The sequence below is a fragment of the Kogia breviceps genome, chromosome 9, assembly GCF_026419965.1.
Source record: "Kogia breviceps isolate mKogBre1 chromosome 9, mKogBre1 haplotype 1, whole genome shotgun sequence".
NCBI classification, from domain to species: Eukaryota; Metazoa; Chordata; class Mammalia; order Artiodactyla; family Physeteridae; genus Kogia; species Kogia breviceps.
Window position 1 is genome coordinate 46,860,189 of NC_081318.1, and position 22,997 is coordinate 46,883,185.

Below are 22,997 nucleotides of genomic sequence, written 5' to 3' on the forward strand. Positions count from 1 at the left end.
AGTCAGTGGAGGGAGGCCGTGGTCTTGAATGGCCCTGGTGAAGGGAAGCAGCCATGGCTTTTTCCAGATGAGGGGCAGGAATAGCTGTATCAGTGAAATAATCTGGTCAAAAAAAGGAGGGTGCTGGCCTAACGGGATGGACCCAAGAAGGGAAAGAGGGTCTGCAGTGTGAGTTTGCATGTGCTGAGAAATTATTGGAACGGAAATGGGAAAAACATTGTGTCAAAGAGAAAATCTTGGACATCAGGAAACGACCCTCCCATCTTGCTGTGGAGAGCTCTAGGGCAAAGCAAAATTGCCCATCTCTGTCTCTCCATCCCCTTTTCTTAGTATCCTCGGGAGGCAGCCTTTCCTGGCACAGAAACTGAAAGCTCCTTGATCAAATCCCACTAAGGTGGATGGAACTGACAAGGCAGGGCCTGGCGTAGCTGGATGTAACCAGGGAGGGTTTAGTGTACTCCTGGAGAGAATAGTGTGACACCCAGGGAGCCTGCGCTCTATCCCGGGGTGCAGGGGACGGTGGAGGGGCTGCCACGAACAGAGCTGCATACTTGTCTGTGTCAGGCATTGGGCTGATGTTTTCAAAGTATCATGTCAGTTAATTACTTTAATCACCCCATAGAGTATTATTACTTCCATGTCACAGGTGAGGAGACAGGTCTAAAAGGATTTGGCCCGGTTCCAGTACCCACTATGCTTGGATCCAGGTCCATCTGACACAGAAGCCTGTGGCTCTCCCTCACCAGCTCAGGTGTCCTCCCATTGCTCAGGGGTGACACAGGTGTGCCCACTGGGCACAGTCCTCTCTGCCTCCCTGGAATCACCATTATTATTGGTGGTGACTCTCCACTTTTCCCCACTCTAGGTTTCCGCAGTGATTCTCAAGGTGGGGAAGGAGGGTGACATGCTCCCTGGGGTCTGTCCAAATCTCCGTGGTGGCCTTTGCAGAAGTGAGCAAAGATAGGCCATATTTCTAGTGAGGCTTCCTCCTTTAGCAACTGGCTTCCTTTCTTCAAAAAATCCTTTCTATTGGATACAACAGTGTGCTTTCGGTGTGCATTTTTTAGCAATAGTTGTGAATTAATGGCAAAAAAGCGCAACTCATTTACCAGCCCTCAGTTGTGTTTGCACAAGGGGCCCCTGAGCTACAGGACTGGGCAGTACTGGGCCCTTTTCCCCTGTGTGCTGAGTGTCCAGACTCCAGGGGCGGCTGTACTCCCTTGCTGTCGTAGATCTGAGCCTCAGCATTATTGTACATTTTTTTTTCTTCTAGTCAAACCAATAATATCTTCCAGAAAATCTGACAGTCTGCAATGCCAAAAGGGCTAAAAAAAAAAAAATCTGTATTTCACAGTTGCTAGGTTTAAAAAAGTCCCTGGGTGCCTATGATCTGACCTCTTGAGAACAGCTGTTCACCTGCTCAGGAACCCACAAGGGTTTGTTTTGTTTTTGTTTTCTGTTTTAAGCCATAACACACTTTCCAAGCTATCTCCATGGCCAAAGGTTTTGCCTCAGGGTGGGTTTTAAAGGTCGTTTCCCCTCACCATCCTCAGCAATCCTTCAGCAAACAACCACAAGAGGCATTTAGTTAGAGAGGAAAGAATGCTGAAGGTGAAAATTTTTCCATATCTGGGTGACCTTGGTGTTGAGAAGAGTTGCCGTCTGGGAAAGTTTTGCTTCAATAATTCCCACCATGTCCTCTGTGCTTTGTCTGAGCAGAAAACACCAGCTAGTGGGAGGTGTCCTTGTACCCAGGCAGAGGACAGTACATACAACAGTTTCACAAACCATTGTTAGTTAGTTATCTGGTGTTCGCACTGGGTCTCAAGGATTATTTAAATAAAAAGTAGCAAGGGAGATTGTGACTGCCAGTTTCACAGTTTCCCTGACACTCCGATTCAAAGTCACTTGTAGCAATCCTAAGTCTTAGGAGGAAAAAAAAAAATCCATAAATCCACTCAGTGATTAGAGATGACACCTCCGCTGGTAGTGGCACAAAAAACCTTAACATTAATCCCTAGAAAACGAGGAGCCGGATTATGTGGGGAAGGAGGCAACATAGATAATTTTAAGCAGACATTCTATGCCTACATAGGGCTTACTTTTTTTTTAATTAAAAAGCATGTACTATTTGGTCTCAAACTCCATTTGAATTAGTGAAAGCATGCTACATAATTCCCTCCTTGATTCTGTTAAATCATCTTTATTTTGCATATTTTGAGGTTGTTGATATCCATTAACATTTTTTATTATGTAACATTAATATAGACAAAAGTTGAGTAGTATAATCAGTCCTCATGTACCATCATCCAACTTCAACAATTATCAACTCACAGCCAATCTTGTTCTCTTTACCCTGACCTGCTTTTCCCCCTCCAAATCCCTGCTTATTAAAAAACAGATATGGGGCTTCCCTGGTGGCGCAGTGGTTGAGAGTCCGCCTGCCGATGGAGGGGACACGGGTTCCTGCCCCGGTCCGGGAAGATCCCACATGCCGCGGAGCGGCTGGGCCCGTGAGCCATGGCCGCCGAGCCTGCGCTCCGCAACGGGAGAGGCCACAACAGTGAAAGGCCCGCGTAACACAAACAAAACAAAACAAAAAAATGTAGCAATATTATTAAATAAAATTAACTATAATTTCTTCATATCAACCAATATCTCACCAGTGTTCAAATTCCCCTGGTCTAACAGTAGAGTTTTAAATGAAAGTTTGGACCAGGTAGAGAAAGACCAAGCCATAGCATTTGAATCTCAGCATCCCCGAGCTTCCCCAGATCCCAAAGAACATCTTTCTTTGCTTTGAACATCTTTCTTTGCTTTAGATAGGGGCTCAGAACCAAGCGATCTAGAATTCTTGTACAAGCATCACCATTAAATGGCTCTGATGAACCTAAGGGCAGGACAGGAATAAAGACGCAGATGTAGAGAATGGACTTGAGGACATGGGGAGGGCGAAGTGAGAGAGTAGCATGGATATATATACACTACCAAATGTAAAATAAATAGCTAGTGGGAAGCAGCTGCATAGCACAGGGAGATCAGCTCAGTGCTTTGTGACCACCTAGAGGGGTGGGATAGGGAGGGTGCGATAGGGAGATGCAAGAGGGAGGGGACATGGGGATATATGCATACACATAGCTGATACACTTTGTTATACAGCAGAAACTAACAGAACATTGTAAAGTAATTATACCCAATAAAGATGTTAAAAAAAAAAAGAAACAAACTTCCAGGCCAACGTGTACCGCTTCCCTAGGCAGCCTCTTGGCCTGATACTGCCAAAGCTGCTTGTAAAATGACAAACCAAACAGCAGCTGAGAAAATAGAGCCTCCTCTAAATGTTTAGAATATTTGAATCAGGCTGCCGTTTCACTGGAGTGGATCCTAAAGGACACCTCTGGATCTCCATGTACTCCTCCATCACAGCTGCAATCCCACTGCTGAGGGCTCATTACTCCCATCTGTGGTTGACTCCACGTACCTCCCACTGGTACCCCATGGACTCAGGCCACTCAACTCAGGGCGAGCCAGTGAGAGGAGAAAAGGCAAACCACCCAGCTGTTCAGATCATGCTACAGGAGCAGGTACTGGCACCTTGGACTTGGAAGCCCTGAAGCCTAGAAGTGATAACCTCTGCCCTCCTATCTGGGGACTATTTTCAGACTGCTGGCCTGACTCCCCACTTTGAAAAACTCGGGCTCCCAGCCTTGATCTTGACTTCTGGTGTCTGACCTCCTGTGGCACTGACTGCAGGAGTCTTTGCCCTCAACTTAGTCCCATATCTGGTTATTGCCCGGTTGTTTCCTGGTCCCTGGGATAAGAGTAGCTGCCAGTGACTAAGCAGACACTGGGTAAACAACCGCTTCTCTCGTCATCTTACTAGATTCTCACAACAATCCCATGATTAGTGCATTCAACGCATACATGGCGAATGCCTACTACATGCAGGCACTGCTCAGCTGCTGAGGATACACTGAGCAAAACAGACAAAAATCCCTCCCTTCCTGGAACTTCCACTCTAGGGCAGAGCCCCAGGAAGCGGTGGTTATGATTCCCATTTGCAGATGAGGAAACTGAGGCTCAGAGTTGCTAGGTAATTTGCTTGACACCATAGAGCTAATAAACGGCACAGCAGGGATTCAGTTTCCGGTCTGCTGGACTCCAAAGCCCACATGCCTTTGTTTTTATTTTTGAACACACCACACTGCATCATTATGTGATCCCTACTGAAACCAATGGCCTGGTACACTGAGTGCTGAACAGATGGTGACATAGGAACAGACATGCTTTTCACCTTTGTGTTTTAAATACTTTATGTGGTACAGGTGGAATCCTGCTTTCACCAGCTCGAAAACACATTCACACTCCTCCACTGTGAACAGACCTTATTCATATGGGAATCTATTGTTATCATGTACAAGGTACATGGGTACACTCTGTTGCTTTCCCTGGGTTTTTAAAAATGTCTTTATGTAAAGCCAAGGTACAAAGTCTATTAGTCTATTCTCTTAGAAACAATAACAAACTGGAAAGGGGAGGATTGTACCAAAGGACATTTTATGGCTTTAGAAATAAAGCCCAGGTGTTAACTTGTGCTATCCCTGAATGTGTTACTTCTGATCTAATATTCTTAGCAAAATGTGAATGTGTTAATGGTGTTCTGACAGGACACAACATAGAATGTGTCTGCTTTCAGGGCTTAGACAGGTGGAAGATGTAAAGTAGTGGTTGGTTAGTTCACAGTGGGTTTGCTTTGTGAATTACAATATCTTCACTAAACTCACTAGTTCAGGAAATCATGCTAGGTACTGGGTGCCTACTATGTGCCTAGTACTGACCTTGGCACAGAATCCCTGTCTCGGAGTAACTCACTAATTGCTCACTGACCCCAGGATCCTCTCATCCCTCGACTCGTCTGTTTAGGAGACAACCCAAAGCATTAGCAAGACCTAGTGCCCGATGCTCAGAGAAGTAAGCTTAGGAAGATGAAAGGTGACTAATTCAGAGGACAGGAGGGCTCTTTAAAGGTAAGACTTCAAGGGTCTCATATGCAGGAAATACATAATGAAGAAGCAATGCAAGGGACAATGTTCTGGTCTGGGAATAATCAACTATACTTTCAGCAATTCCATGACTGAGCCCAGTCTTCCCTGGATTCAGGTTCTAAACTCTTCAGAGGCAGAGACTGGGTAATTCCGTGCAGCAAAAGCTCAGTAAATTAGCATGATGGTTTGGTCAAATTTAAGGACACAGTCTGCAGTCATTGAGCTCAGAGGCACTTATTGTCTCTGCTGTGTGCCCCGCACCCTTAGCAGAGAGCCTGTTTTCTCGAGACTATAAAGAGCCCAGCTGTAAACTAAAGACAAGACAAAACTGAGGGGTTTTTTTGCATTGTACCTGCTTCTTTAATGCTGACTCTCTGCTTTTAAACCATGGGTTTTATTCAGAGGGTGTCTTGCAAAATGTTTCTTTTCTATTAAAAAAGGAGAAAAAACCAATAAGCAAGTGAGGGGAAACGGTGGAACCATAAAGAAAAGGAAAGGGCTTCCCTGGTGGCGCAGTGGTTGAGAGTCTGCCTGCCGATGCAGGGGACGCGGGTTTGTGCCCCGGTCCAGGAGGATCCCACATGCCGCAGAGCGGCTGGGCCTGTGAGCCATGGCCGCTGAGCCTGTGCTCTGCAACGGGAGAGGCCACAGCAGTGAGAGGCCCGTGTACCGCAAAAAAAAAAAAAAGAAAAGGAAAGAAAAAAAAAGAAAAGAGCAATCTTAGGAGGAGGTTTGGGGATACAGGAAGGAATCTGGGAGCTCTGTCCTAGGTGTGAGAAAGGGAAACCATTGATTTCCTGGCTCTTAGATTCAAGGGGTAGGGGTAATCCCTGAGAAGGTCTACATCAAAGGGCAGCTGGTTTAGTGGTTCGGAACAGGGACTCTGGAGCCATTCTGCCAGCATGCAAACCATGGCTCTGCCAGTTACTAGCTGTGTGATCCAGTGTAACTCACTTCCCCTCCATGCCACAGTTAACTCATCCATGAGAATAACAACAGTACCTGCCTCAAAGAGTTACTCTGAGGATTAATTCAATTATGCGCTAAGCACCTTAGGACAACACAAAGCATACAGTAAGCACTACATAAGTGTTTGATGCTGTGGTCATCAGTGCTGCTTATTCCAGCTGTATATATATTTGGAAGCAGTAGAGCACAGAGCAGTAAGGCTCTCAGAGAGCCTGGGGAGGAATCCAGCCTCCACCACTTACTGGCCATATGACACTGGGCACCTTAGTAACCTCTCTGTGCCTCCGTTTCCTCATCTGTAAAAGGGCACTATCATCCCACCCCACTGGATTGCTGTAAATATGAATTTAGATAATCCTCGTTAAGTGCCTGGCGCAGTACCTGGTATACAATAGCTGTTCAGTAGATGCCTGTTGTTATTATTATTGTAGATCATTATTATATGATCAGTAGGTAAATGATCATTCATTACTTTCTCTTTCTTAAAACCTTTTCTTCTGTTTATAAAAGTAATAAATGTTCCATGTAGATATTTGAGAAAATGTGGAATCATACAAACAAGAAAACAGAAATCACGCATACGGCCCCCAGATAACCAGCAATGCTATCATTGTATGTGTACCATTTCCTTACTGTCTTGATCTGAGAGCACACAAATGAGCAGTACACAGAGTTTTGTTTTATAGAGTTGGGACCACATTACCCATATGTAGCCTGCTTTTTCCACTTCATGTTACCTGTCTTTTCATTAAGCATCCTAGGAATCATGACTTATTCTAGCTGCCAATACCCCACTGCAAAGATATGCTCATGCTTCCAAGATCCCAGCCACCCCATCCCAAGCTTGCAGCTTTCTTGACCGGGTCAGGGCTGGATATCTGCTTGCCAGCAACAACCTGATGCTGGTAATTTTTTCTCTTTTATGGCAAGAAAGGAAAGAGCAGTCTGAGGGAAGGGGTACATGGCCCCAAAGAGCCCAGGCTCCAAATCAAAGTGGCCCTCCTCAGTATAACCGTGCATATGTGAAAAGACAGCCGTGGGTAGGGGAAGTGGTTCACTGGCAGTTTTACTAGGAATTGTTAGTTACACTGTAATTGTAAAAGATTTCAAAGGCAAAGAGCCAGCAGATTCCAGTGTAAAATAAAGCTCCAGATAGTAATTGCGGCTACCGAGATGGCTGAGGCTTTCAAGGGCTGCCCTTTGGCCTCCTGGCCCATGGCAGCTTCCTGCCACATCCCTCGGCTCAGATGCTGTGTGAGTGGCTTAGGCTCCTGGGCTCCTACGACATTTGATAAAGGCCTTGAACAAGCGCTCGCAGGCTTTTCTTGCCAAGTCCCAGGCGTTCTGAGTGTACAATTGCTGCCCCCAGCACACCACTGCAAGCTTCCCCTTTTTTTTCCTGCCACCCCTCCTACCTGACAGTTGTGAAAAAGAAACACATTTAAATACTGTGCTGAATGGCCCTTTGGAAGCATGAGTGGCAGGTCCTGACACACCTCTCTTGCAGACCAAGTAAATCTGCTGCAGACTGCCTCTGAAGCCCTGTTACTGCTTGCGGGCGGGTACAAACCGGCAGAGGAGAAAGGGAGAATCTCGTTCTTAAAATTACTTGAAGACAAACGTGCACTTTTGCTAACTGTTTTAAGCAAGGACCAAATGTCAACTTAATACTCTCCTAATAGCTTGGCCTAATGCAAAAGACTTTTCCTTGTCCCAGTGGCCACTGTCAACCCTGGGTAAACATCCCCAATCCCTCATTAGTGACACTAATCAAAGCACCAGAATGTCAAGAGAATCTAAGTGAGTGACAGTATTTAAGATTTTGTAAGCCTCTCATTATTCTAAATGCACCAGTCAACATGCAAATTACCGTTTCCAGAATATAGGGTAATACGCAATTCTACTGAGCCCCCTTCCACCTAAGGCCCCCTACCCCTGCCTTTCTTTTTTTTTTTCAACCACAGCAAACGCAAAACTCCGAAAGAGGCTCTTATGGGGCTTCAGATACCACTTCATTTTCCACATTTTCTTTCAGAGATTGACATGTTTTTTTTATACCACATGAGCTCCTGTATCCTAGAGATGGTGGGAAAACCTCCCAACATAAGCCTTAGCTGGTATTTCCTGACACTGGGAAGTCTACCTCACCCATGAATCATGCAATCCTTACACTGCAAGGAGAAAAATCATCTCACTGAGTTTCCTGAATGCAAACAAAGACTCTGGCAAACAGTAACGAGGGAACAGAACAGTGAGGGGCCATGATATGCTTCTCCTTGTCATTTCCCTCCAGCACTTTATTAAATGTTTTACCCCTGGAACAGGCAGGCAGAGGAGTACCTGGATCCATGGTGTCTTTCTACTTAGAGTTTTGCTTATGGAAAATAAATGATTATCAAGCCAGTTTTCCTTTTGATTTTAAATAGTAAGACACAGGCCTCCCTTAGGAGTACTGTTGCCTCCTTGGGATATTGAAGCTTGAACAGCAACATTAAAAAATAATGCTATAAAACTTTACAAATCTTCTTTTAGGCTTTACCTAGGCAACCCAACTCCAAAGAATTTATCATCTTGGTCAGAGACCCATAGAGTCCCTTCCTCTTTTGTAGACAGTGTTACACAATTGGGGCCAAAATAAAGAGAAATCACAGGCCCTCAAGGAGTTCCTTCTCACATCTTGGACACTACCAAGGGGGCAAAGTAGATTTGAAAACAAAAGCTCAGTAAAAATGTTTGCTGCATTTCAAAAATCGAATCCATTGTATTTTCTTTAGATTTTTTTAAAAAGTTACATCATGTAACCAAAGCAACAATAATTTCATTATAAGTGGACCAACGTACCATGTGGGCAATTTTGATACAGTTTCTGGATTTCAAAGGGATGAGACAAAGGAGTAGCGCTCAAAAGATAGGGAAATAGGGGCAAGAAAAGAAGGGAAACCAGATGACGAGGGCTGTCTGGCTTTCACTTAGAGCCCGCTTCAGAACTTTAGCAAGGCCCATCAGCCCTTTTCTCCGTTCCAAACGATACACATCAGGGAGAGGAGGAGACGAGGATGGGAGGGGCAGGAAGGGGAAAGGTGAGAGGTTAGGAGGGAAAAATCAAAAAACTCTTAGCCTTGGTCTAATCCCCAGATCTTCCAGAGCTAAGGTAAAGCCTGATCAGACATATCACACAAAATGCCCCCTCCTTGCAAAGATTACATATAATAAAATCTGCCATGCTGGTCCATAAGTGTACATGTTTAAAGTCCTGAACACTGCTTATGAAGAGTTTAACTCCATTTCCTAATGCTATTTACACAGATATTCATTCAATCATGCATCCATCCATCCATTCATTCAATGAGTAGCTATTGTGAGCCAGGCACTAGGGACAGAAAAGACCACAAAACAGAAAATGTGGACCCCAGTCAAATAAAAACTAACTTAAAAACTGATAACTGCTATGAAGGAGGGGTTTAAAAGTATGTTATGAATGCCAGTGTGGGGTGTCAGGAAGGGACATCTGGGCTCAGCTGAGCAGAAAGAGCTTTCCAAGAAGAAGGAACAGCCATGCTAAAGTCCTGAAGTAGAAGACATGGGGAGAGGGGCACCATATGAGGTCTGAGAGGTAGTCAGGGGCCAGGTCATGCAAGTGGAGCGGCCTACAGTTAAGAGGGGGATGGGAAGTCCTTGAAAAGTGATGGGGAAGGGGACATGAACTGATGCAAGTGTACCAAGATCACTGGCTGCTGGTGACAAAAGGAAGGCTGAATGAAGCCAGCTATCTTGTAGGACACGTGTTGGCAAACTTCTTCAGTAAAGGGCCAGATAGTAAGTATTTTAGGCCTTGTGGGCCAAGAGGCAAAATCATGGATGTTCTGTAAGTATGATATAGCAAAAAAGAAAACAAATTTCCACAAAATTTTTATTGATGAAATTCAAAACAAAATAATAATAATTGAATATAATTTTTAAAACACAGGTCAACTAGTGAGATGAAAAGAATTCTTCTTTGTGGGGAGACAAGTTGTTTAATTGGTGCTCTGTCACTGTAACATAAAAGCATCCAGAGACAATATGTAAATGAATAAGCATTGCTGTGGTCCAATAAAACTTTGTTTATGGACTAAAATTTGAATTTCATATATTTTTCATATGCACAAAATATTATTTTTCTTTTGATTTTTTTCAATCACTTGAAAATGTAAAAACCATTCTTAGCTTGAGGGCTGTACCAAAACTGGACCGTGGGCTCTGCTCTAGTTTGCCAACCTCTGTCGTAGAAGGTCCCACATTCTGGATGTGCCTAGTTGCTTGCTCAAAGAACACTAATTTTTGGCAGGTCACTGCAGGGTGATGCTATGTATTTCTTGTTGCATCACAGCAAAAGGCTGTGTAAAGGTCATTCTATGACAGGTGACACTTTGATCCCTGTTAAAGGTACATTTTCCCCTTTGTAATTAGAAGTAAACTGTGGGTGACTTGGGATCCTGTGAACATCCTGTTCTCCAAAACACTTCCCTAAGTGGTTTTAGGTTTCATGAATAATCTTTGCCTGAATCAATTATTATACTGGGAGTTACAAAATAATTTTGATATGATTTTCAGTGCTACCTAGAATACTGTTTTGTGGATTACATAATCATTTTTAACTGAATCTTCTGGTTTAAAATATTTAGATTGTTTCCTTTCTTTTTTTTTTTTTTTGGTTGCTATCACAATAATGCTCTCATTAATAATCTATAGCTAAATATTTCTGTACACTATGATGAGTTACTGAAAGGAAATTACTTAAAGTAAAACTAGGTCATTGAGTACAACCACTTTTTAAAGGGACTTAATCCATATTAACAAATTGTGTTTTAGGGGATTATACCAATATTTGCTCCTATTAAGAGGTATAAGTGCCTGGTATAATAAATGACTATATAGGTCACCTGGAAAATAAGTGTTAGAACCAAAAGAACCTAAAGCCCATCCACCATGCCACAGACTTCTTAAATCAAATCATCCAACCTTGTGTATGGTGGGGGTGGGTAAATGGGAAGGGGGCAATGGATGTACCTATAGCAGTAAATAAATAAATAAGCCACTAAAAAAAATGTTATAAGTGCCTGGTTCCTAACACTCCAGGCAACATTTAAAGAGTACCACCACCAAACTGATAGATGAAAATGATTTCTCATTATTTTAATTTGTGTTTATTCAATTATAGTGAGGTTCAAACATTTGTATTTCTTCTGCCTGGTTATATCCTGGGCCCATTTTCTACTCATCCTTTCCATATTGATCCCTAGGAGCTCTTTATATGCTCAGGTTGTTCATTCTTTGCCTATAATATGCACTGTAAATATTTTTCCCAGATTGTAGAAAAATGCATCTTAAAAAAATATTAAAGGACTTCCCTGGTGGTGCAGTGGTTAAGAATCTGCCTGCCATGGCAGGGGACATGGATTCAAGCCCTGGTCCAGGAAGATCCCACATGCTGCGGAGCAACTAAACCCCGTGCGCCACAACTACTGAGCCTGCACTCTAGAGACCACGAACCACAACTACTGAGCCCATGTGCCACAACTACTGAAGCCCATGTGCCTAGAGCCCATGCTCTGCAACAAAGAGAAGCCACTGCAATGAGAAGCCTGCGCACCACAACGAAGGGTAGCCCCCGCTCGCCACAACCAGGGAAAGCCTGCGCGCAGCAATGAAGACCCAATGCAGCCCAAAATAAATAAATGAATAAATTTATTTTAAAAATTAAAATTTATATGGTTATTTTCCTCCTAAATTGATCAGTTCCTCCATGAGATAGGTAGCAAAAAAAAAAAAAAATTAGGAATGGGGGAGGAAATGCAAGAATTATCTAAATGCAGAATTATTTTTGTTTATTATGAACTTAAGCATATTAAAAGAAAAAGACTCCCTAGTGAAATTTAAAATTTTATTATCAGCTTTCAAAATTCTCTTCTGGGGCTTCCCTGGTGGCGCAGTGGTTGAGAGCCCGCCTGCCGATGCGGGGGACACGGGTTCGTGCCCCGGTCCGGGAGGATCCCACGTGCCGCGGAGCGGCTGGGCCAGTGAGCCATGGCCGCTGAGCCTGCGCGTCCGGAGCCTGTGCTCCGCAAGGGGAGAGGCCACAACGGTGAGAGGCCCGTGTACCGCAAAAAAAAAAAAAAAAAAAAAAAAAAAAAATTCTTCTGGTCTTTCCTATTTATTACATATATAGCTGATTTCATGATGCACAAAACATGCCTTGTTTTTAATTCATCATTCCATATCTACTTTCCATTATCAGCACAGTTATAAATGTAATTTTTAATTAACACTTCAACATAATGCAATTTTTAATTAACAGCATGACAATACAGTTCATTTAGTTCTCATAAACCATTTAAGATCTAATTTTTCACTAGAATAAATAGCATTGCTGTGCACATCCTGTATAAATTCATTTTTGGTTCCTTTAGGGTTAAATTCTCAAGTCAGTCTCAAAAATAAAACTACTTGATTACCAGGGGAAAAAGTGATATATTCAGGCTTATTGTTTTTGGTCAGAGAACACTCCAGAAAGACTCATTCAACATTTGTTGAGTCCCAGGTATGTCACCAGCAATGTTTCAAAGAGTTTATTTCCCCAAGTCCGCAACAATATGGGTTTTGATAAGTTTATTTATTCTGGTTAAGTTTATGGGCAGACTGTGGTATTGGGAGTTACTTTAAGTTGTACTTCTTCAGGGCCAGCAAGTCTGTGTGAGACCCACATTATAGTTTCATGTATGCTTCTTTCACTTATAAACTGTTCATCGCCATGCCTTCTTTGTGTCAAATTCGGCAGTGGAAATTCCGTACTGATTCCTATTCTTTCTATATATTGGCCAGAGAGCTTTCAGGTGTAACTCACATTATGTGCTTTCCTTCCACTCTCTTCGAGGGCAAGGGCCAAGTTTTAGGAAGGTGTATGCCCCAGCGCTTCAGATATGGTCAGTGTGCCACGTTAATGTCATGGGGGTGACATATGACCTCAGGCATACCCTAGCTCTCACCAAGGCTGGTGACTGTGCAGCAGGGCCTCAGACCCTCCTTTCATAACCTATACTCCCGTGGTCATGTCATCCACGCATCTGTGGAGAGGTGTGCACCCGGGGGGCAGGATAGCGGGTGAGGCTCTATTCCTGGCCCCAAGTGTCAACGGTGCTAAGGGTGAGAAGCCCTGTCCTAAAACAAAATAACCACTCTCTGTGCCTCTCCTAAGCCCAAACCAAACTATTAAACCAAGAGAGACAACACAAAGCGAAACAGACTGAATTCAGTCTTGTGCAGGTAGGGAGATTTCATTTAGAGATTTATATCTCCTTGTGGCATTTCATATGACACTCCTCTTACTTGGTCCCAGAACCTGACAACTGAAGCCCAAGCTACTGTTAGCACCATCCAGATCACACACTGGAACTTGACTCTGAGCACACCTCCTTGGCTATGTGCTTCATCGTGGCCTCCCCTCTGAGGTTTCCCGTGAGATAGAAGAGCCGATTAGGGAGGCTCTGGGAAGCCTGTATCGAGCAGCAGGAGTTAGAAGAGAAATCATGTAGACGACGCTGAGGTAGAGGGTGGGAGCTGCCAAGGAACGGGGAGGGAAATACCTGGCCAGGCTGGTTTGGAATTAGACCCTGGAGCCGTAGAGCCAGCTACCAAAGATGCCACCTGCCACAGAGGAGCTGGGTGGTGGCTGATTCTGAACATTTAAAACCTGCTCAAGTGTGGGCTTCCCTGGTGGCGCAGTGGTTGAGAGTCCGCCTGCCGATGCGGGGGACACGGGTTCGTGCCCTGGTCCGGGAAGATCCCACATGCCGCGGAGCAACTAAGCCCGTGAGCCATGGCCGCTGGGCCTGCGCGTCCGGAGCCTGTGCTCCGCAACGGGAGAGGCCACAACAGTGAGAGGCCCGCATACCGCAAAAAAAAAAAAAAAAAAACCTGCTCAAGTGTATTCAAGTAAACCAGATTAAAAAAGAAAAACCCAGGTCTTACCGGGGGCGCTGATGGGGGGGGAGGCGGAGGCAGAGGTGGCAGTGGCGGTGGCAGTGGCATATGTCACAGCGTGGGTGTTTCTTTCTTAGGAATGGTCCCAGGAGAATGGTCTCTGCTCTGGAAAGGAGAAAAGGGTGAGTTTAAACTTGGATGTCTTTATTCACGCACAGGTAGTACACGTCATGCAGGCATACAAATGTTATAGTTAGTTTCATTCCTTCACTTGTCCGCTCATTCATTCATTCTTTCTTCTTTCAATAAACACTGAGTGCCCACTGTGAGGCAGGCATTGTGTCAAGTGTTGGAGACTGAAAGAAACAGCCAGATTTTAGAAAGAATTAGGTGACAAAACTGATAAAATTTAGCTATTTATGTCTCAGTACAAACAGAACATATTAATATATAAATAGCAACACTTCACGCCATGAGTACTGCAAATAACAGATTCTACCTCTTTAAGCATTAAACTTTTATCATTTTGGATGCAATTTAAAAATATTCTGCACATACCCCCATTTTCCTAAGCAGAGCAAATGGAATGAAATTTAACCTTTTCTGAATGTGGCAGGCTCAACGGTTACTCATGTTGCCAGTCTCCAGCCAGGCTTATACGGGCATTAGCGATTTTCCTGCTTCCTTCTCTGCTGTCACTCTTAACTTTGCTTGCTGTTTTTCTGTTGTTGTTTCTATACAGTCATCTGCATGGGGTCATGACACTTCTCAGCAAAGACTTTATATCTGGTATTTGCTACACGGAGGGCTTTGGGGCATGATTCTGCAAAAATGGTTATGTCCCAAAGAGTTAATATTGTAGGATGTCTGATCTCCAGATAAATATGGCATTGCTCTGTAGAGTGTGTGTTTGCATGCATAGGTTTGGATTTGTGTTTTAAAATCTATATCAAGACACACTGCAAAGACTTAAAACCTATACTGCAGAAAATCCCCAACAGTTTACAGAAATGAGGAAAACCTAGAGAATCTAAAAACAATTTAAGCAGAAACAGAAATAAACCTCAGACTTAGGCAAGGGTAATTTTATGTTCTTTCTGTCCTTCTAGTCACTGGAAAGCTGGAGCAAGTCCTGTACCTCTGTTTCTTCAATGCTAAAATCCTACCTCATTTGTATTCTTTTTTTTTTTTTTAACTGTAGGAAGGGCCTTTACTGTTTGCAACAGGAGGTGTAAGAGGAGGGGATATGACAGCTCTGGCTCCTGGGGCAGCTCCATAGACTGAGTTGCTGCCCTCCTGTATTATTCTGTGTTAATATTCTTATCTCCTAGAGGCAAAAAGCAATTACGTAAGGTGGTACTTTATTCTTAACACAGCCCACTGGATTTTGCTTGCTTAATATATACTAGTTTTCTTTACCTTTCTAAATAGTGGCTATATGTGGCAGGCTAAGCACATTAATTTCCACAACAATCCCCTAAGGTCGGTAGTTTATTCCCAACTTTACAGGTAGGAAAAATGACATTCTGAGACACTGTTTACCCAAAGTCATACACAGCTGGTAACTGGTAGACCTGGGATTGGAACCCAGCCAGGCTTACCAGGCTCTCACGTCCAGGCTCTTTTCAACGTGATTTTAAAAAAAAATTATTGTAAAATATACATAACATAGAATTTATCATTTTAACAATTTTAAAGTATGCAGTTCAGTGGTATCAAGTACAGTCATCACCACTATCCATTCCCAGAACTTTATTTTATCATTCCAAACAGAAACTCTGTACCCACTAAACAATAATTCCCCATTCCTCCTCCCTCCTCCTGGTAACCTCTGCTCTGCTTTCTGGTACTGTGAATTTGCTTATTCTGGGCACTTTAAATAAGTGGAATCATACAATATTTGTCCTTTTGTATCTGACTCATTACTCTTAACATAATGTCTCCAAAGTTTATTCATGTTGTAGCATGTACCAGAATTTCATTCCTCATTACTCAATTATATGTATATGCCACTTTTTGTTTATCCATTCATCTGTCGATGGACACTTGGGTTGTTTCTACCTTTTGGGTATCTTGACTAATGCTACTATGAACACTGGTGTACAAATATCTCTTCAAGACCTTGCTTTCAATTCGTTTGGACATATACCTAGGAATTGAATTGCTGGATCATACAGTACTGGCCTGTTTTAGAATTCCCTATAATGGTATAGACATTTTGAATGGTATAAAATAAATGTATAAATTCAATTCTGGGGAGAAAGAGTCCATGACAGTTTTCCTAAGAGTTCCAAAGAGGTGCATGAGCTGATCATTATAGAAAACCACAATTGTGCTATAAAGTATTCCCCTGAAACAAGGGGCTTGATAATTACTATGTCACTGCCTCTTTCCTTGATAGTAAAACTAGGACAGAAAGACTGAAAAAAAAAAAATACTCATCAGAGTCCACAGCATAAAACTATAGTAAAATTGGGCAGAGATCCCAGAGGACAGTAAATACTTCTTCCAGGTAGCATCAGTATTATTTTATTACATAATCTAATACACACTGTAACATAGGGTCAGACAAAGTTGGCATTTTACTGGCTGACTGCTAAAACAAGTTGGATGTGAGCCCACAAATTAGTTGAAACAAATATAAATGATCAGTTGTTTGTATTTTAACACTTTCTTTCATAGAAGGTGTTGGGTATATTCTTTATATAATCCTTAATTCAGTGGCAAAATAATTTCAGTCAAAAATTTACAGTAGGGAGTAAAGGGTTGGCTGAAGTATTAATAGAACAAGAGAAAATATGGTCTCATTATATAAGGATTTTATCTTTTAACCAAGACACATGAGAGCAGACAGACTTGCTTCCCTTGGTGCAGAATGGTAATGGGTTCAGAAGAGTAACTTACAAAACTTAAATGTCTCTTACCTAAGGGTTTTGCCATTTATCCAAAGAAAAATGACTGTAGGAAATAATTTTAAGGAGAATTGTGGCACAACTATTTAGGTAACCCCTCAACACACAGATTATATTTTCCAGCCTCCTTTGCAGTTAGGTGTGACCATGTGACTAAGCTCTGGCCAACAGAATGAAGGCAGAAGTGATGTGCTCTATCTCTAGGCTGGCCCATAAAGACTTGCCATCCACTACTTTTCTGTCTTCCTCCATCCACTGGCTGGAAGCAAAGGTTCTACTGTGGGCAGAGCCACGGATGTAATGAGTCTGGGTCCTTGACTCTCCATTTTAAGGCCATCTGCCAAACACCTGATTAGACTTTACATTCATGAAAAATAAACTTCTGTGTTAAGCCATGGAGAGTTTGGAGTTAATCTGTTAATTTGTTTAGAGCCACTAATATTTAACCACCCTAATATGGAACTAAATTGAATAGAACTGATTCTTTTTTTCTTTTTTCAAATTTTTTTAAAAATTTTATTGGAGTATAGTTGATTTACAATGTTGTGTTAGTTTCAGATGTACAGCAAATGAATCAGTTATACAAATACATATATCCACTCTTTTTTAGATTCTTTTCCCATATAGGCCATTACAGAGTATTGAGTAGAGTTCCCTGTGCTATACAGTAGGTCCTTATTAGTTCTCTATTTTATATATAGTAGTGTGTATATGTCAATCTCAATCTTCCAATTTATCCCTCCCCCCCCTTACCCCCTGGTAACCATAAGTTTAGAGCTGATTTTCATTATTCATGGTAGCTAAGTTCTTTACAGTTGCCATGAACACTGAGTTAGCAAATACCTGAACCATTGCTCCTAAGAGAGACAAAGGGTTAGGCCCATGTGAGCCTCTGGTCATAAGATTTTTGTCAGCTGATTAATATATAACTTTGTTTTATATGTTAGTGTTTCTGATTAAAGATACCATGTTTAATATAGATTGTTGATTCATTAATATTATAACTCATGCCTGAACAAAGCTTATCTAACATACATATTTTCTCCATAAGGCAAATCGCAGCCTTCCTGTGTTCAAGAACACTAAGGCAGCACTACAGCACTATACCTGGGGCGGGGGCGCACTGAAGCGAAATCACCAACAATAAGCACAATAATTTGAAAAACATGGCACTAAATAGAATATGAAAAGGACACCTGTTTACAGTGTGAGAGCTGGAATGAGAAGGCAGAGTGCTGCTCTTTCAACCTCAGCTGGGAATGTGTGCATGACGCGACTTGAGCTTTTCCCCTCCCTGTGCATATCTGTGAATAACCGTGAAGTCAACTCCAACTATTGACTTTGGGGTTACACATAAAGTTTAGAGAGTAGGTGATTAGCAAACTGTGGAATCCATGAAAAATGGGGATTGACTGTATAAGTTTTTGAACCCCTTATATATATTCAGCACTGCACTAAGTACTTACAATACACTGTTTTATTGAATCCTCTCAACAACTTGATGGTAGATGCTGACATTTCCATAGTAGAGATAAACCAAATTTTGTCTCAGAGAGGTTATGTAGTTTCTACTAAGTTTCAGCAGGAGTACCAGAGCTGCATAAAAGCCCTGGCCTTTCTGATCCAAAACCTCATTTCTTTGTTTCACTAACTTGGTATAATTCAGATCATATTACTTATCTACTTCCATTCTGCAAAGTATTTTAGAGACCCTCGAGTGAAAAGGACCTCCTACAGGTAAGTATCGATATAATTCTTCCATGTGCTTCCCCTAACCTCAGCATCCTTTGCTCTCCATCTAGTTTTATCCTCACAAATCTGAGAGTGACCATGTGCCACTGGGCTTCTGTCTTGCTGAAATCTCAGGAATGATTTTTCAAACTCCAGGATGAAAGCATATTTTTATACTTAGTACTTGATGGCTGTGAAGGCTTTTTCTTGACAGATATAGTAATTCAGCAATTATCTAGAGAAGTATTTGTTAAAATCTGACAGTTAAGAATGCAGGGCTCCAGGAAGTCACAAGCTGTACCCATGAGCTCTTTGATGCTTTGTGCTCTCCCGTACATTTAAAAATGTCATTTTGCTCTGCAGTGTATTAAAAAATGCTTAGGATAAAAAAGGTCAGATTCTCAAAGGCTTTTTCTATTTTCTCCCAACTCATGAAATAACTCTGAAAACCAGCGTCGAGATGCAGGTAAGATACTGAAACACCATTAGAGGGGAGGGTGGCAAGAGGAACAGAACTAACACTGTTTCCACGTGAGACCCCGAATGTGGGCGACAGTGCTGGTCTTACAGTCAGACTTGGGTTCTACGTCTGCTTTTCCCCAGCTGTGTGGCCTTAGTCAAGTTACTTAACCTAAGTGAGCCTCATTTTCTTTATTTGTAAAATAGCTACCATGCTTAACTCTTAGTTTGTTATCAGAATTAAAACAAAGACTGTAGATGAAGAATGTAATACAGGCCCTGACACAAAGCAGACACTTAATTGAAGCTATATTTATCATCATCACACCACCACCCTCTCCGCTGCCACAAGTAACTATAAGAAAAGGTGGAGTAGGATAAATGCCCCTAGAGAGGTGTAGAGTGCTAAGAAATATCATCTTCAATTCAAACACGAGGAAGGGGGACAATAAATAAATATTTGGTAGAAACTATTGCATTTTTCAACAGGTAGAAAGGTGGCTACAAGAGTCGGTTCTAGTTAGAAGAAGTAGCACATAAGCAGAGATAACAGAAGTAGGAGGATGCAAGCAGCTGCGAGGCTCTGTGTGTTTGGAAAAGAAGAGGAAAAGGCTGGAACCACAGACGGGCTTCAGGGACATGACACTATTCTGCAAGTGTCTCCCTCCTTGCGTAGGGGTGGACATCTTCTTTGTTGTGGCCGTCCACCATTTTGGGACACTTTTCCTATGCCTGAGGAATTGCTCCCATTATGAGTCCTTGTCCCTCAGCCAGAACCCAGGAACTCCTTTCCCCAGCATTGCTTGTAGGCAGGGAGCTGACTTGTGAGCATCGACTCAGAGGTGAGGAAACAGTGGAAGGATAAGGTGTGGAAGGGCCCGGCCAACAGGAGAGAAGACCTGGGGCTGGAGCAGGAAGGCTCCCTCAGCTCTGGCTGATTGATATTCAGTAGGAATGCAAGTCCAGTATTGACCCCAGATCTTCCCATTTTTTCCCCAAAGTCCCCATATCCAGATTTTCGTGTGAAATCCTGTTTTGAAATGTGGGTAACCAAATCAAAAAGCATTTTTAAAAACCAGTGGGCCAGCAGAACATGTCTACAGGCAACCTAGGACCCACAGATTGCCAGAGGGCAACCGCTTTACAGGGAGCCAGTGGGGTGGGGCAGGAGAACTGATGTCCACTTGGTGCAGGTAATGAACTCTTCCTCCAGCCCCTCTGCTCTCCTTCCTTCCCTACCTGATCAGTCTGTCTGTTCCCATTTGGAGAGAGATGTGGACTGGGCTTGCCTATCTTTTTATGTTAAAAAGTTAAATATGCTGAGCTTTGTGAGTTATTTCAGAGAGAAATAACTCATGGTCAACAATTTTACACACTAGTTGCTCTTATCATCATCACTTTTCTCCCCTAAGGATAGTTTGTCAGATCACAGCTGTTCACAAACAGAAAATGTGCCTATTTTTAAAATATAAGCAAGGATTACTGCTACTATGTGACAAAAGCATCTTTTGCTAGTTCTAAAAATACATTTGAATAGGAATCTGAAAATAAGGTTCTCTGGGCACCCACAACTCTTTATGTTTTGACACCGTCCTACTGAGTCCCTTGTTTCTTTGCCTATGAAGTCAGGAAAAGAGAAGAGAGATTTCTCACCTCTGCACTAATGCAGGCAAATGAACCCCGTGAGACGTTCCATTTCTCACACTGGTTTCAGCAGGGTCCTGCCACTCTACCAATCGTCATTTATTTATCAAAGGTGCCCTGCAGCCAGGAAGTCACAACCCAAGAGCCCATGAGCATATAAGGCACACATCAAAATGTTTTCAAAAAACATGTGGTAAAGTTGCCAAAGCTATAAGTAAAACAATACAGGAATTTTTAAAAAACATTCTTTCCAGGTTATGGTGAAAATGATGTATGAGTGGTCACTTTCTGTTATCACTTCCTCATTGTTTCAGAGCAAATTCTCTGGGCAGAGTCCTCTCCTGAGACTTCCCACCTGTAAGCTCTCATGCCCACCCACCCCCACCACCTTGCTAAGTGAAGACCATCCTCTTATTGACCAAATGGAAGTTGCTGCTCTCACTCTCCTTAATGGTACAAAATTCCTGGAATACTTAGCTTTTGGGGGGAGGTGGGGCATGTCGATCTGAGTAAGTAAGGAAGCAGGGGATAAGGTAGGGGGAAATAAAAAGCACAGGATAAAAAAGTCTTTGAACATTTGTGTTCTAGATTATAGTAAGGTAAGTTAGCCCTGATACAGCCCTTGCGATGTGTCAGGCACTATCCTTAGAACTTTTCATATATGAACGTATTGAAGCCCCACAATATCCCAATCAGATAGATACTATTATCACCATTCTTCAGACGAGGAAACCAAGGCCCACTGAGGTTAAGAAACTTGCCCAAAGTCACACAGTGAATTACTGGAGGAGCAGGCATTCAAATGTGGGGTGTCTGGCTCCAGAGTCCATGCTCTTAAGCACCATGTTAACTTAAGTCACTTGTAAACATACGACTTTTTATAGTTTTTGTCACATCCACATACCACCTGAACTTACTTTAAAATTGTTTATTTTGTGAAAGAAACTTTAAATTATTACCATAAATGGAAAACCAATATTATTTGCCATAAATAGATGGTAATAACAAAAATCAACTTAACGATTATTAAAATAAAATGTTCATCTATGTACCATCTAAACTTATTTCAGGTTTCCATAGTGATACTTAAACCTTGGTGCTTTGGGGAACAGTGATCTAGAGCAGTGTTTCCCCAATTTTAATGGAGGATGAATCACCCAAGGGGTCCTGTTAAAATGCAGATTCTGATTCAGTAGCTCTAGGGTGGGGCCTGAGATCCTGCATTTCTAACAAGCTCCCGGGCGAGGCCAACACTGTTGGTGTGAATCCATACCTTGAGTACCTCTAGAATGTGGAAGCTTGTAAGAAAGGCACAGTCTCCACCCCAGACCTACTGAATCAGAAACTTTGGGAGTCTCTTGTCAGCAACTGATTTTTGTGCCCACTGAAGTTTGAAAAGCCCTGTTCTAGAACAACCAGGATGATGAAATGCCCTGCCCCATACAGTCGGAAGTTTTGTCCTCTACTGAGAAGGTTCTTTTTTCTGTAGATCCTTTTAATTTCAGCAGTCTGGGTCCATGAAAATGGCACACTGTACTTAGGACTGGAATTGACACACAAGGGAAACAGAAACTGAGCTGAGTGCCCATTCACCTCTCCCACAGGTGATATGAAGGGTTTCCCACACCTGAGATACACCAGCCTCGACAGCAGCTCCTGAAGCTGAATCTGCTCAGGCCTGACCAGATATGATAGTTAATTATCTGCTGAAATGCTTAAAGGATTTATGAAGATTGTCCATGTGTGTTCTAAAACAAAGATACATTTTAACCACAATCTAATATGGAAGCTACTAAGTCACACCTACAATGAGCTCAGAAATTGGTTTCCTTTTATAAGACTCTTATTGAAATGCAAATCTGTTCCCAGATCACTGAATTCATTATAATATTTGAACAGTATTAGGTGAAAAGATATAAATAGTGATATTGATAATATTTATCATTGACTCAAGCATTTTAATTATGGACTTCCCTGGTTGTCCAGTGGTAAAGAATGCACCTTACAATGCAGGGGACACGGGTTCAACCCCTGGTCAGGGAACTAAGATCCCACATGCTGTGGGAGAACTAAGCCAGCGCACCACAACTACTGAGTTCACATGCCTCAACTAGAGAGCCCACGCGCCCTGGAGCCTGCACACCACAACTAAAGAGAAGCCCGTGCAATGCAACGAAAGAACCCTCATGCCACAACAAAGATCCTGCATGCTGCAACTAAGACCCAACGCAGCCAAAAATAAAATAAATTATGGCTAAATGCCATAAAAATCGTTGTG

At 42.5% G+C, this 22,997-nt stretch overlaps 1 protein-coding gene across 4 annotated transcripts in view; it reads right to left on the reverse strand.

Moving 5' to 3' along the window:
- WIPF3 (WAS/WASL interacting protein family member 3) overlaps positions 1-22,997 on the reverse strand; it is an 81,222-nt gene that overhangs the window by 43,032 nt on the left and 15,193 nt on the right. For 3 of the 4 annotated variants that reach the window (XM_067042434.1, XM_059074354.2, XM_067042436.1), the window contains exon 2: positions 14,022-14,138. In XM_067042434.1, coding sequence (XP_066898535.1) covers positions 14,022-14,081 — 60 coding nt within the window. In that variant the 5' untranslated portion in view covers positions 14,082-14,138. Of the gene's footprint in view, positions 1-14,021; positions 14,139-14,571; positions 14,797-22,997 lie in introns of all 4 variants that reach the window. The other variant, XM_067042435.1, reaches the window with a different exon arrangement.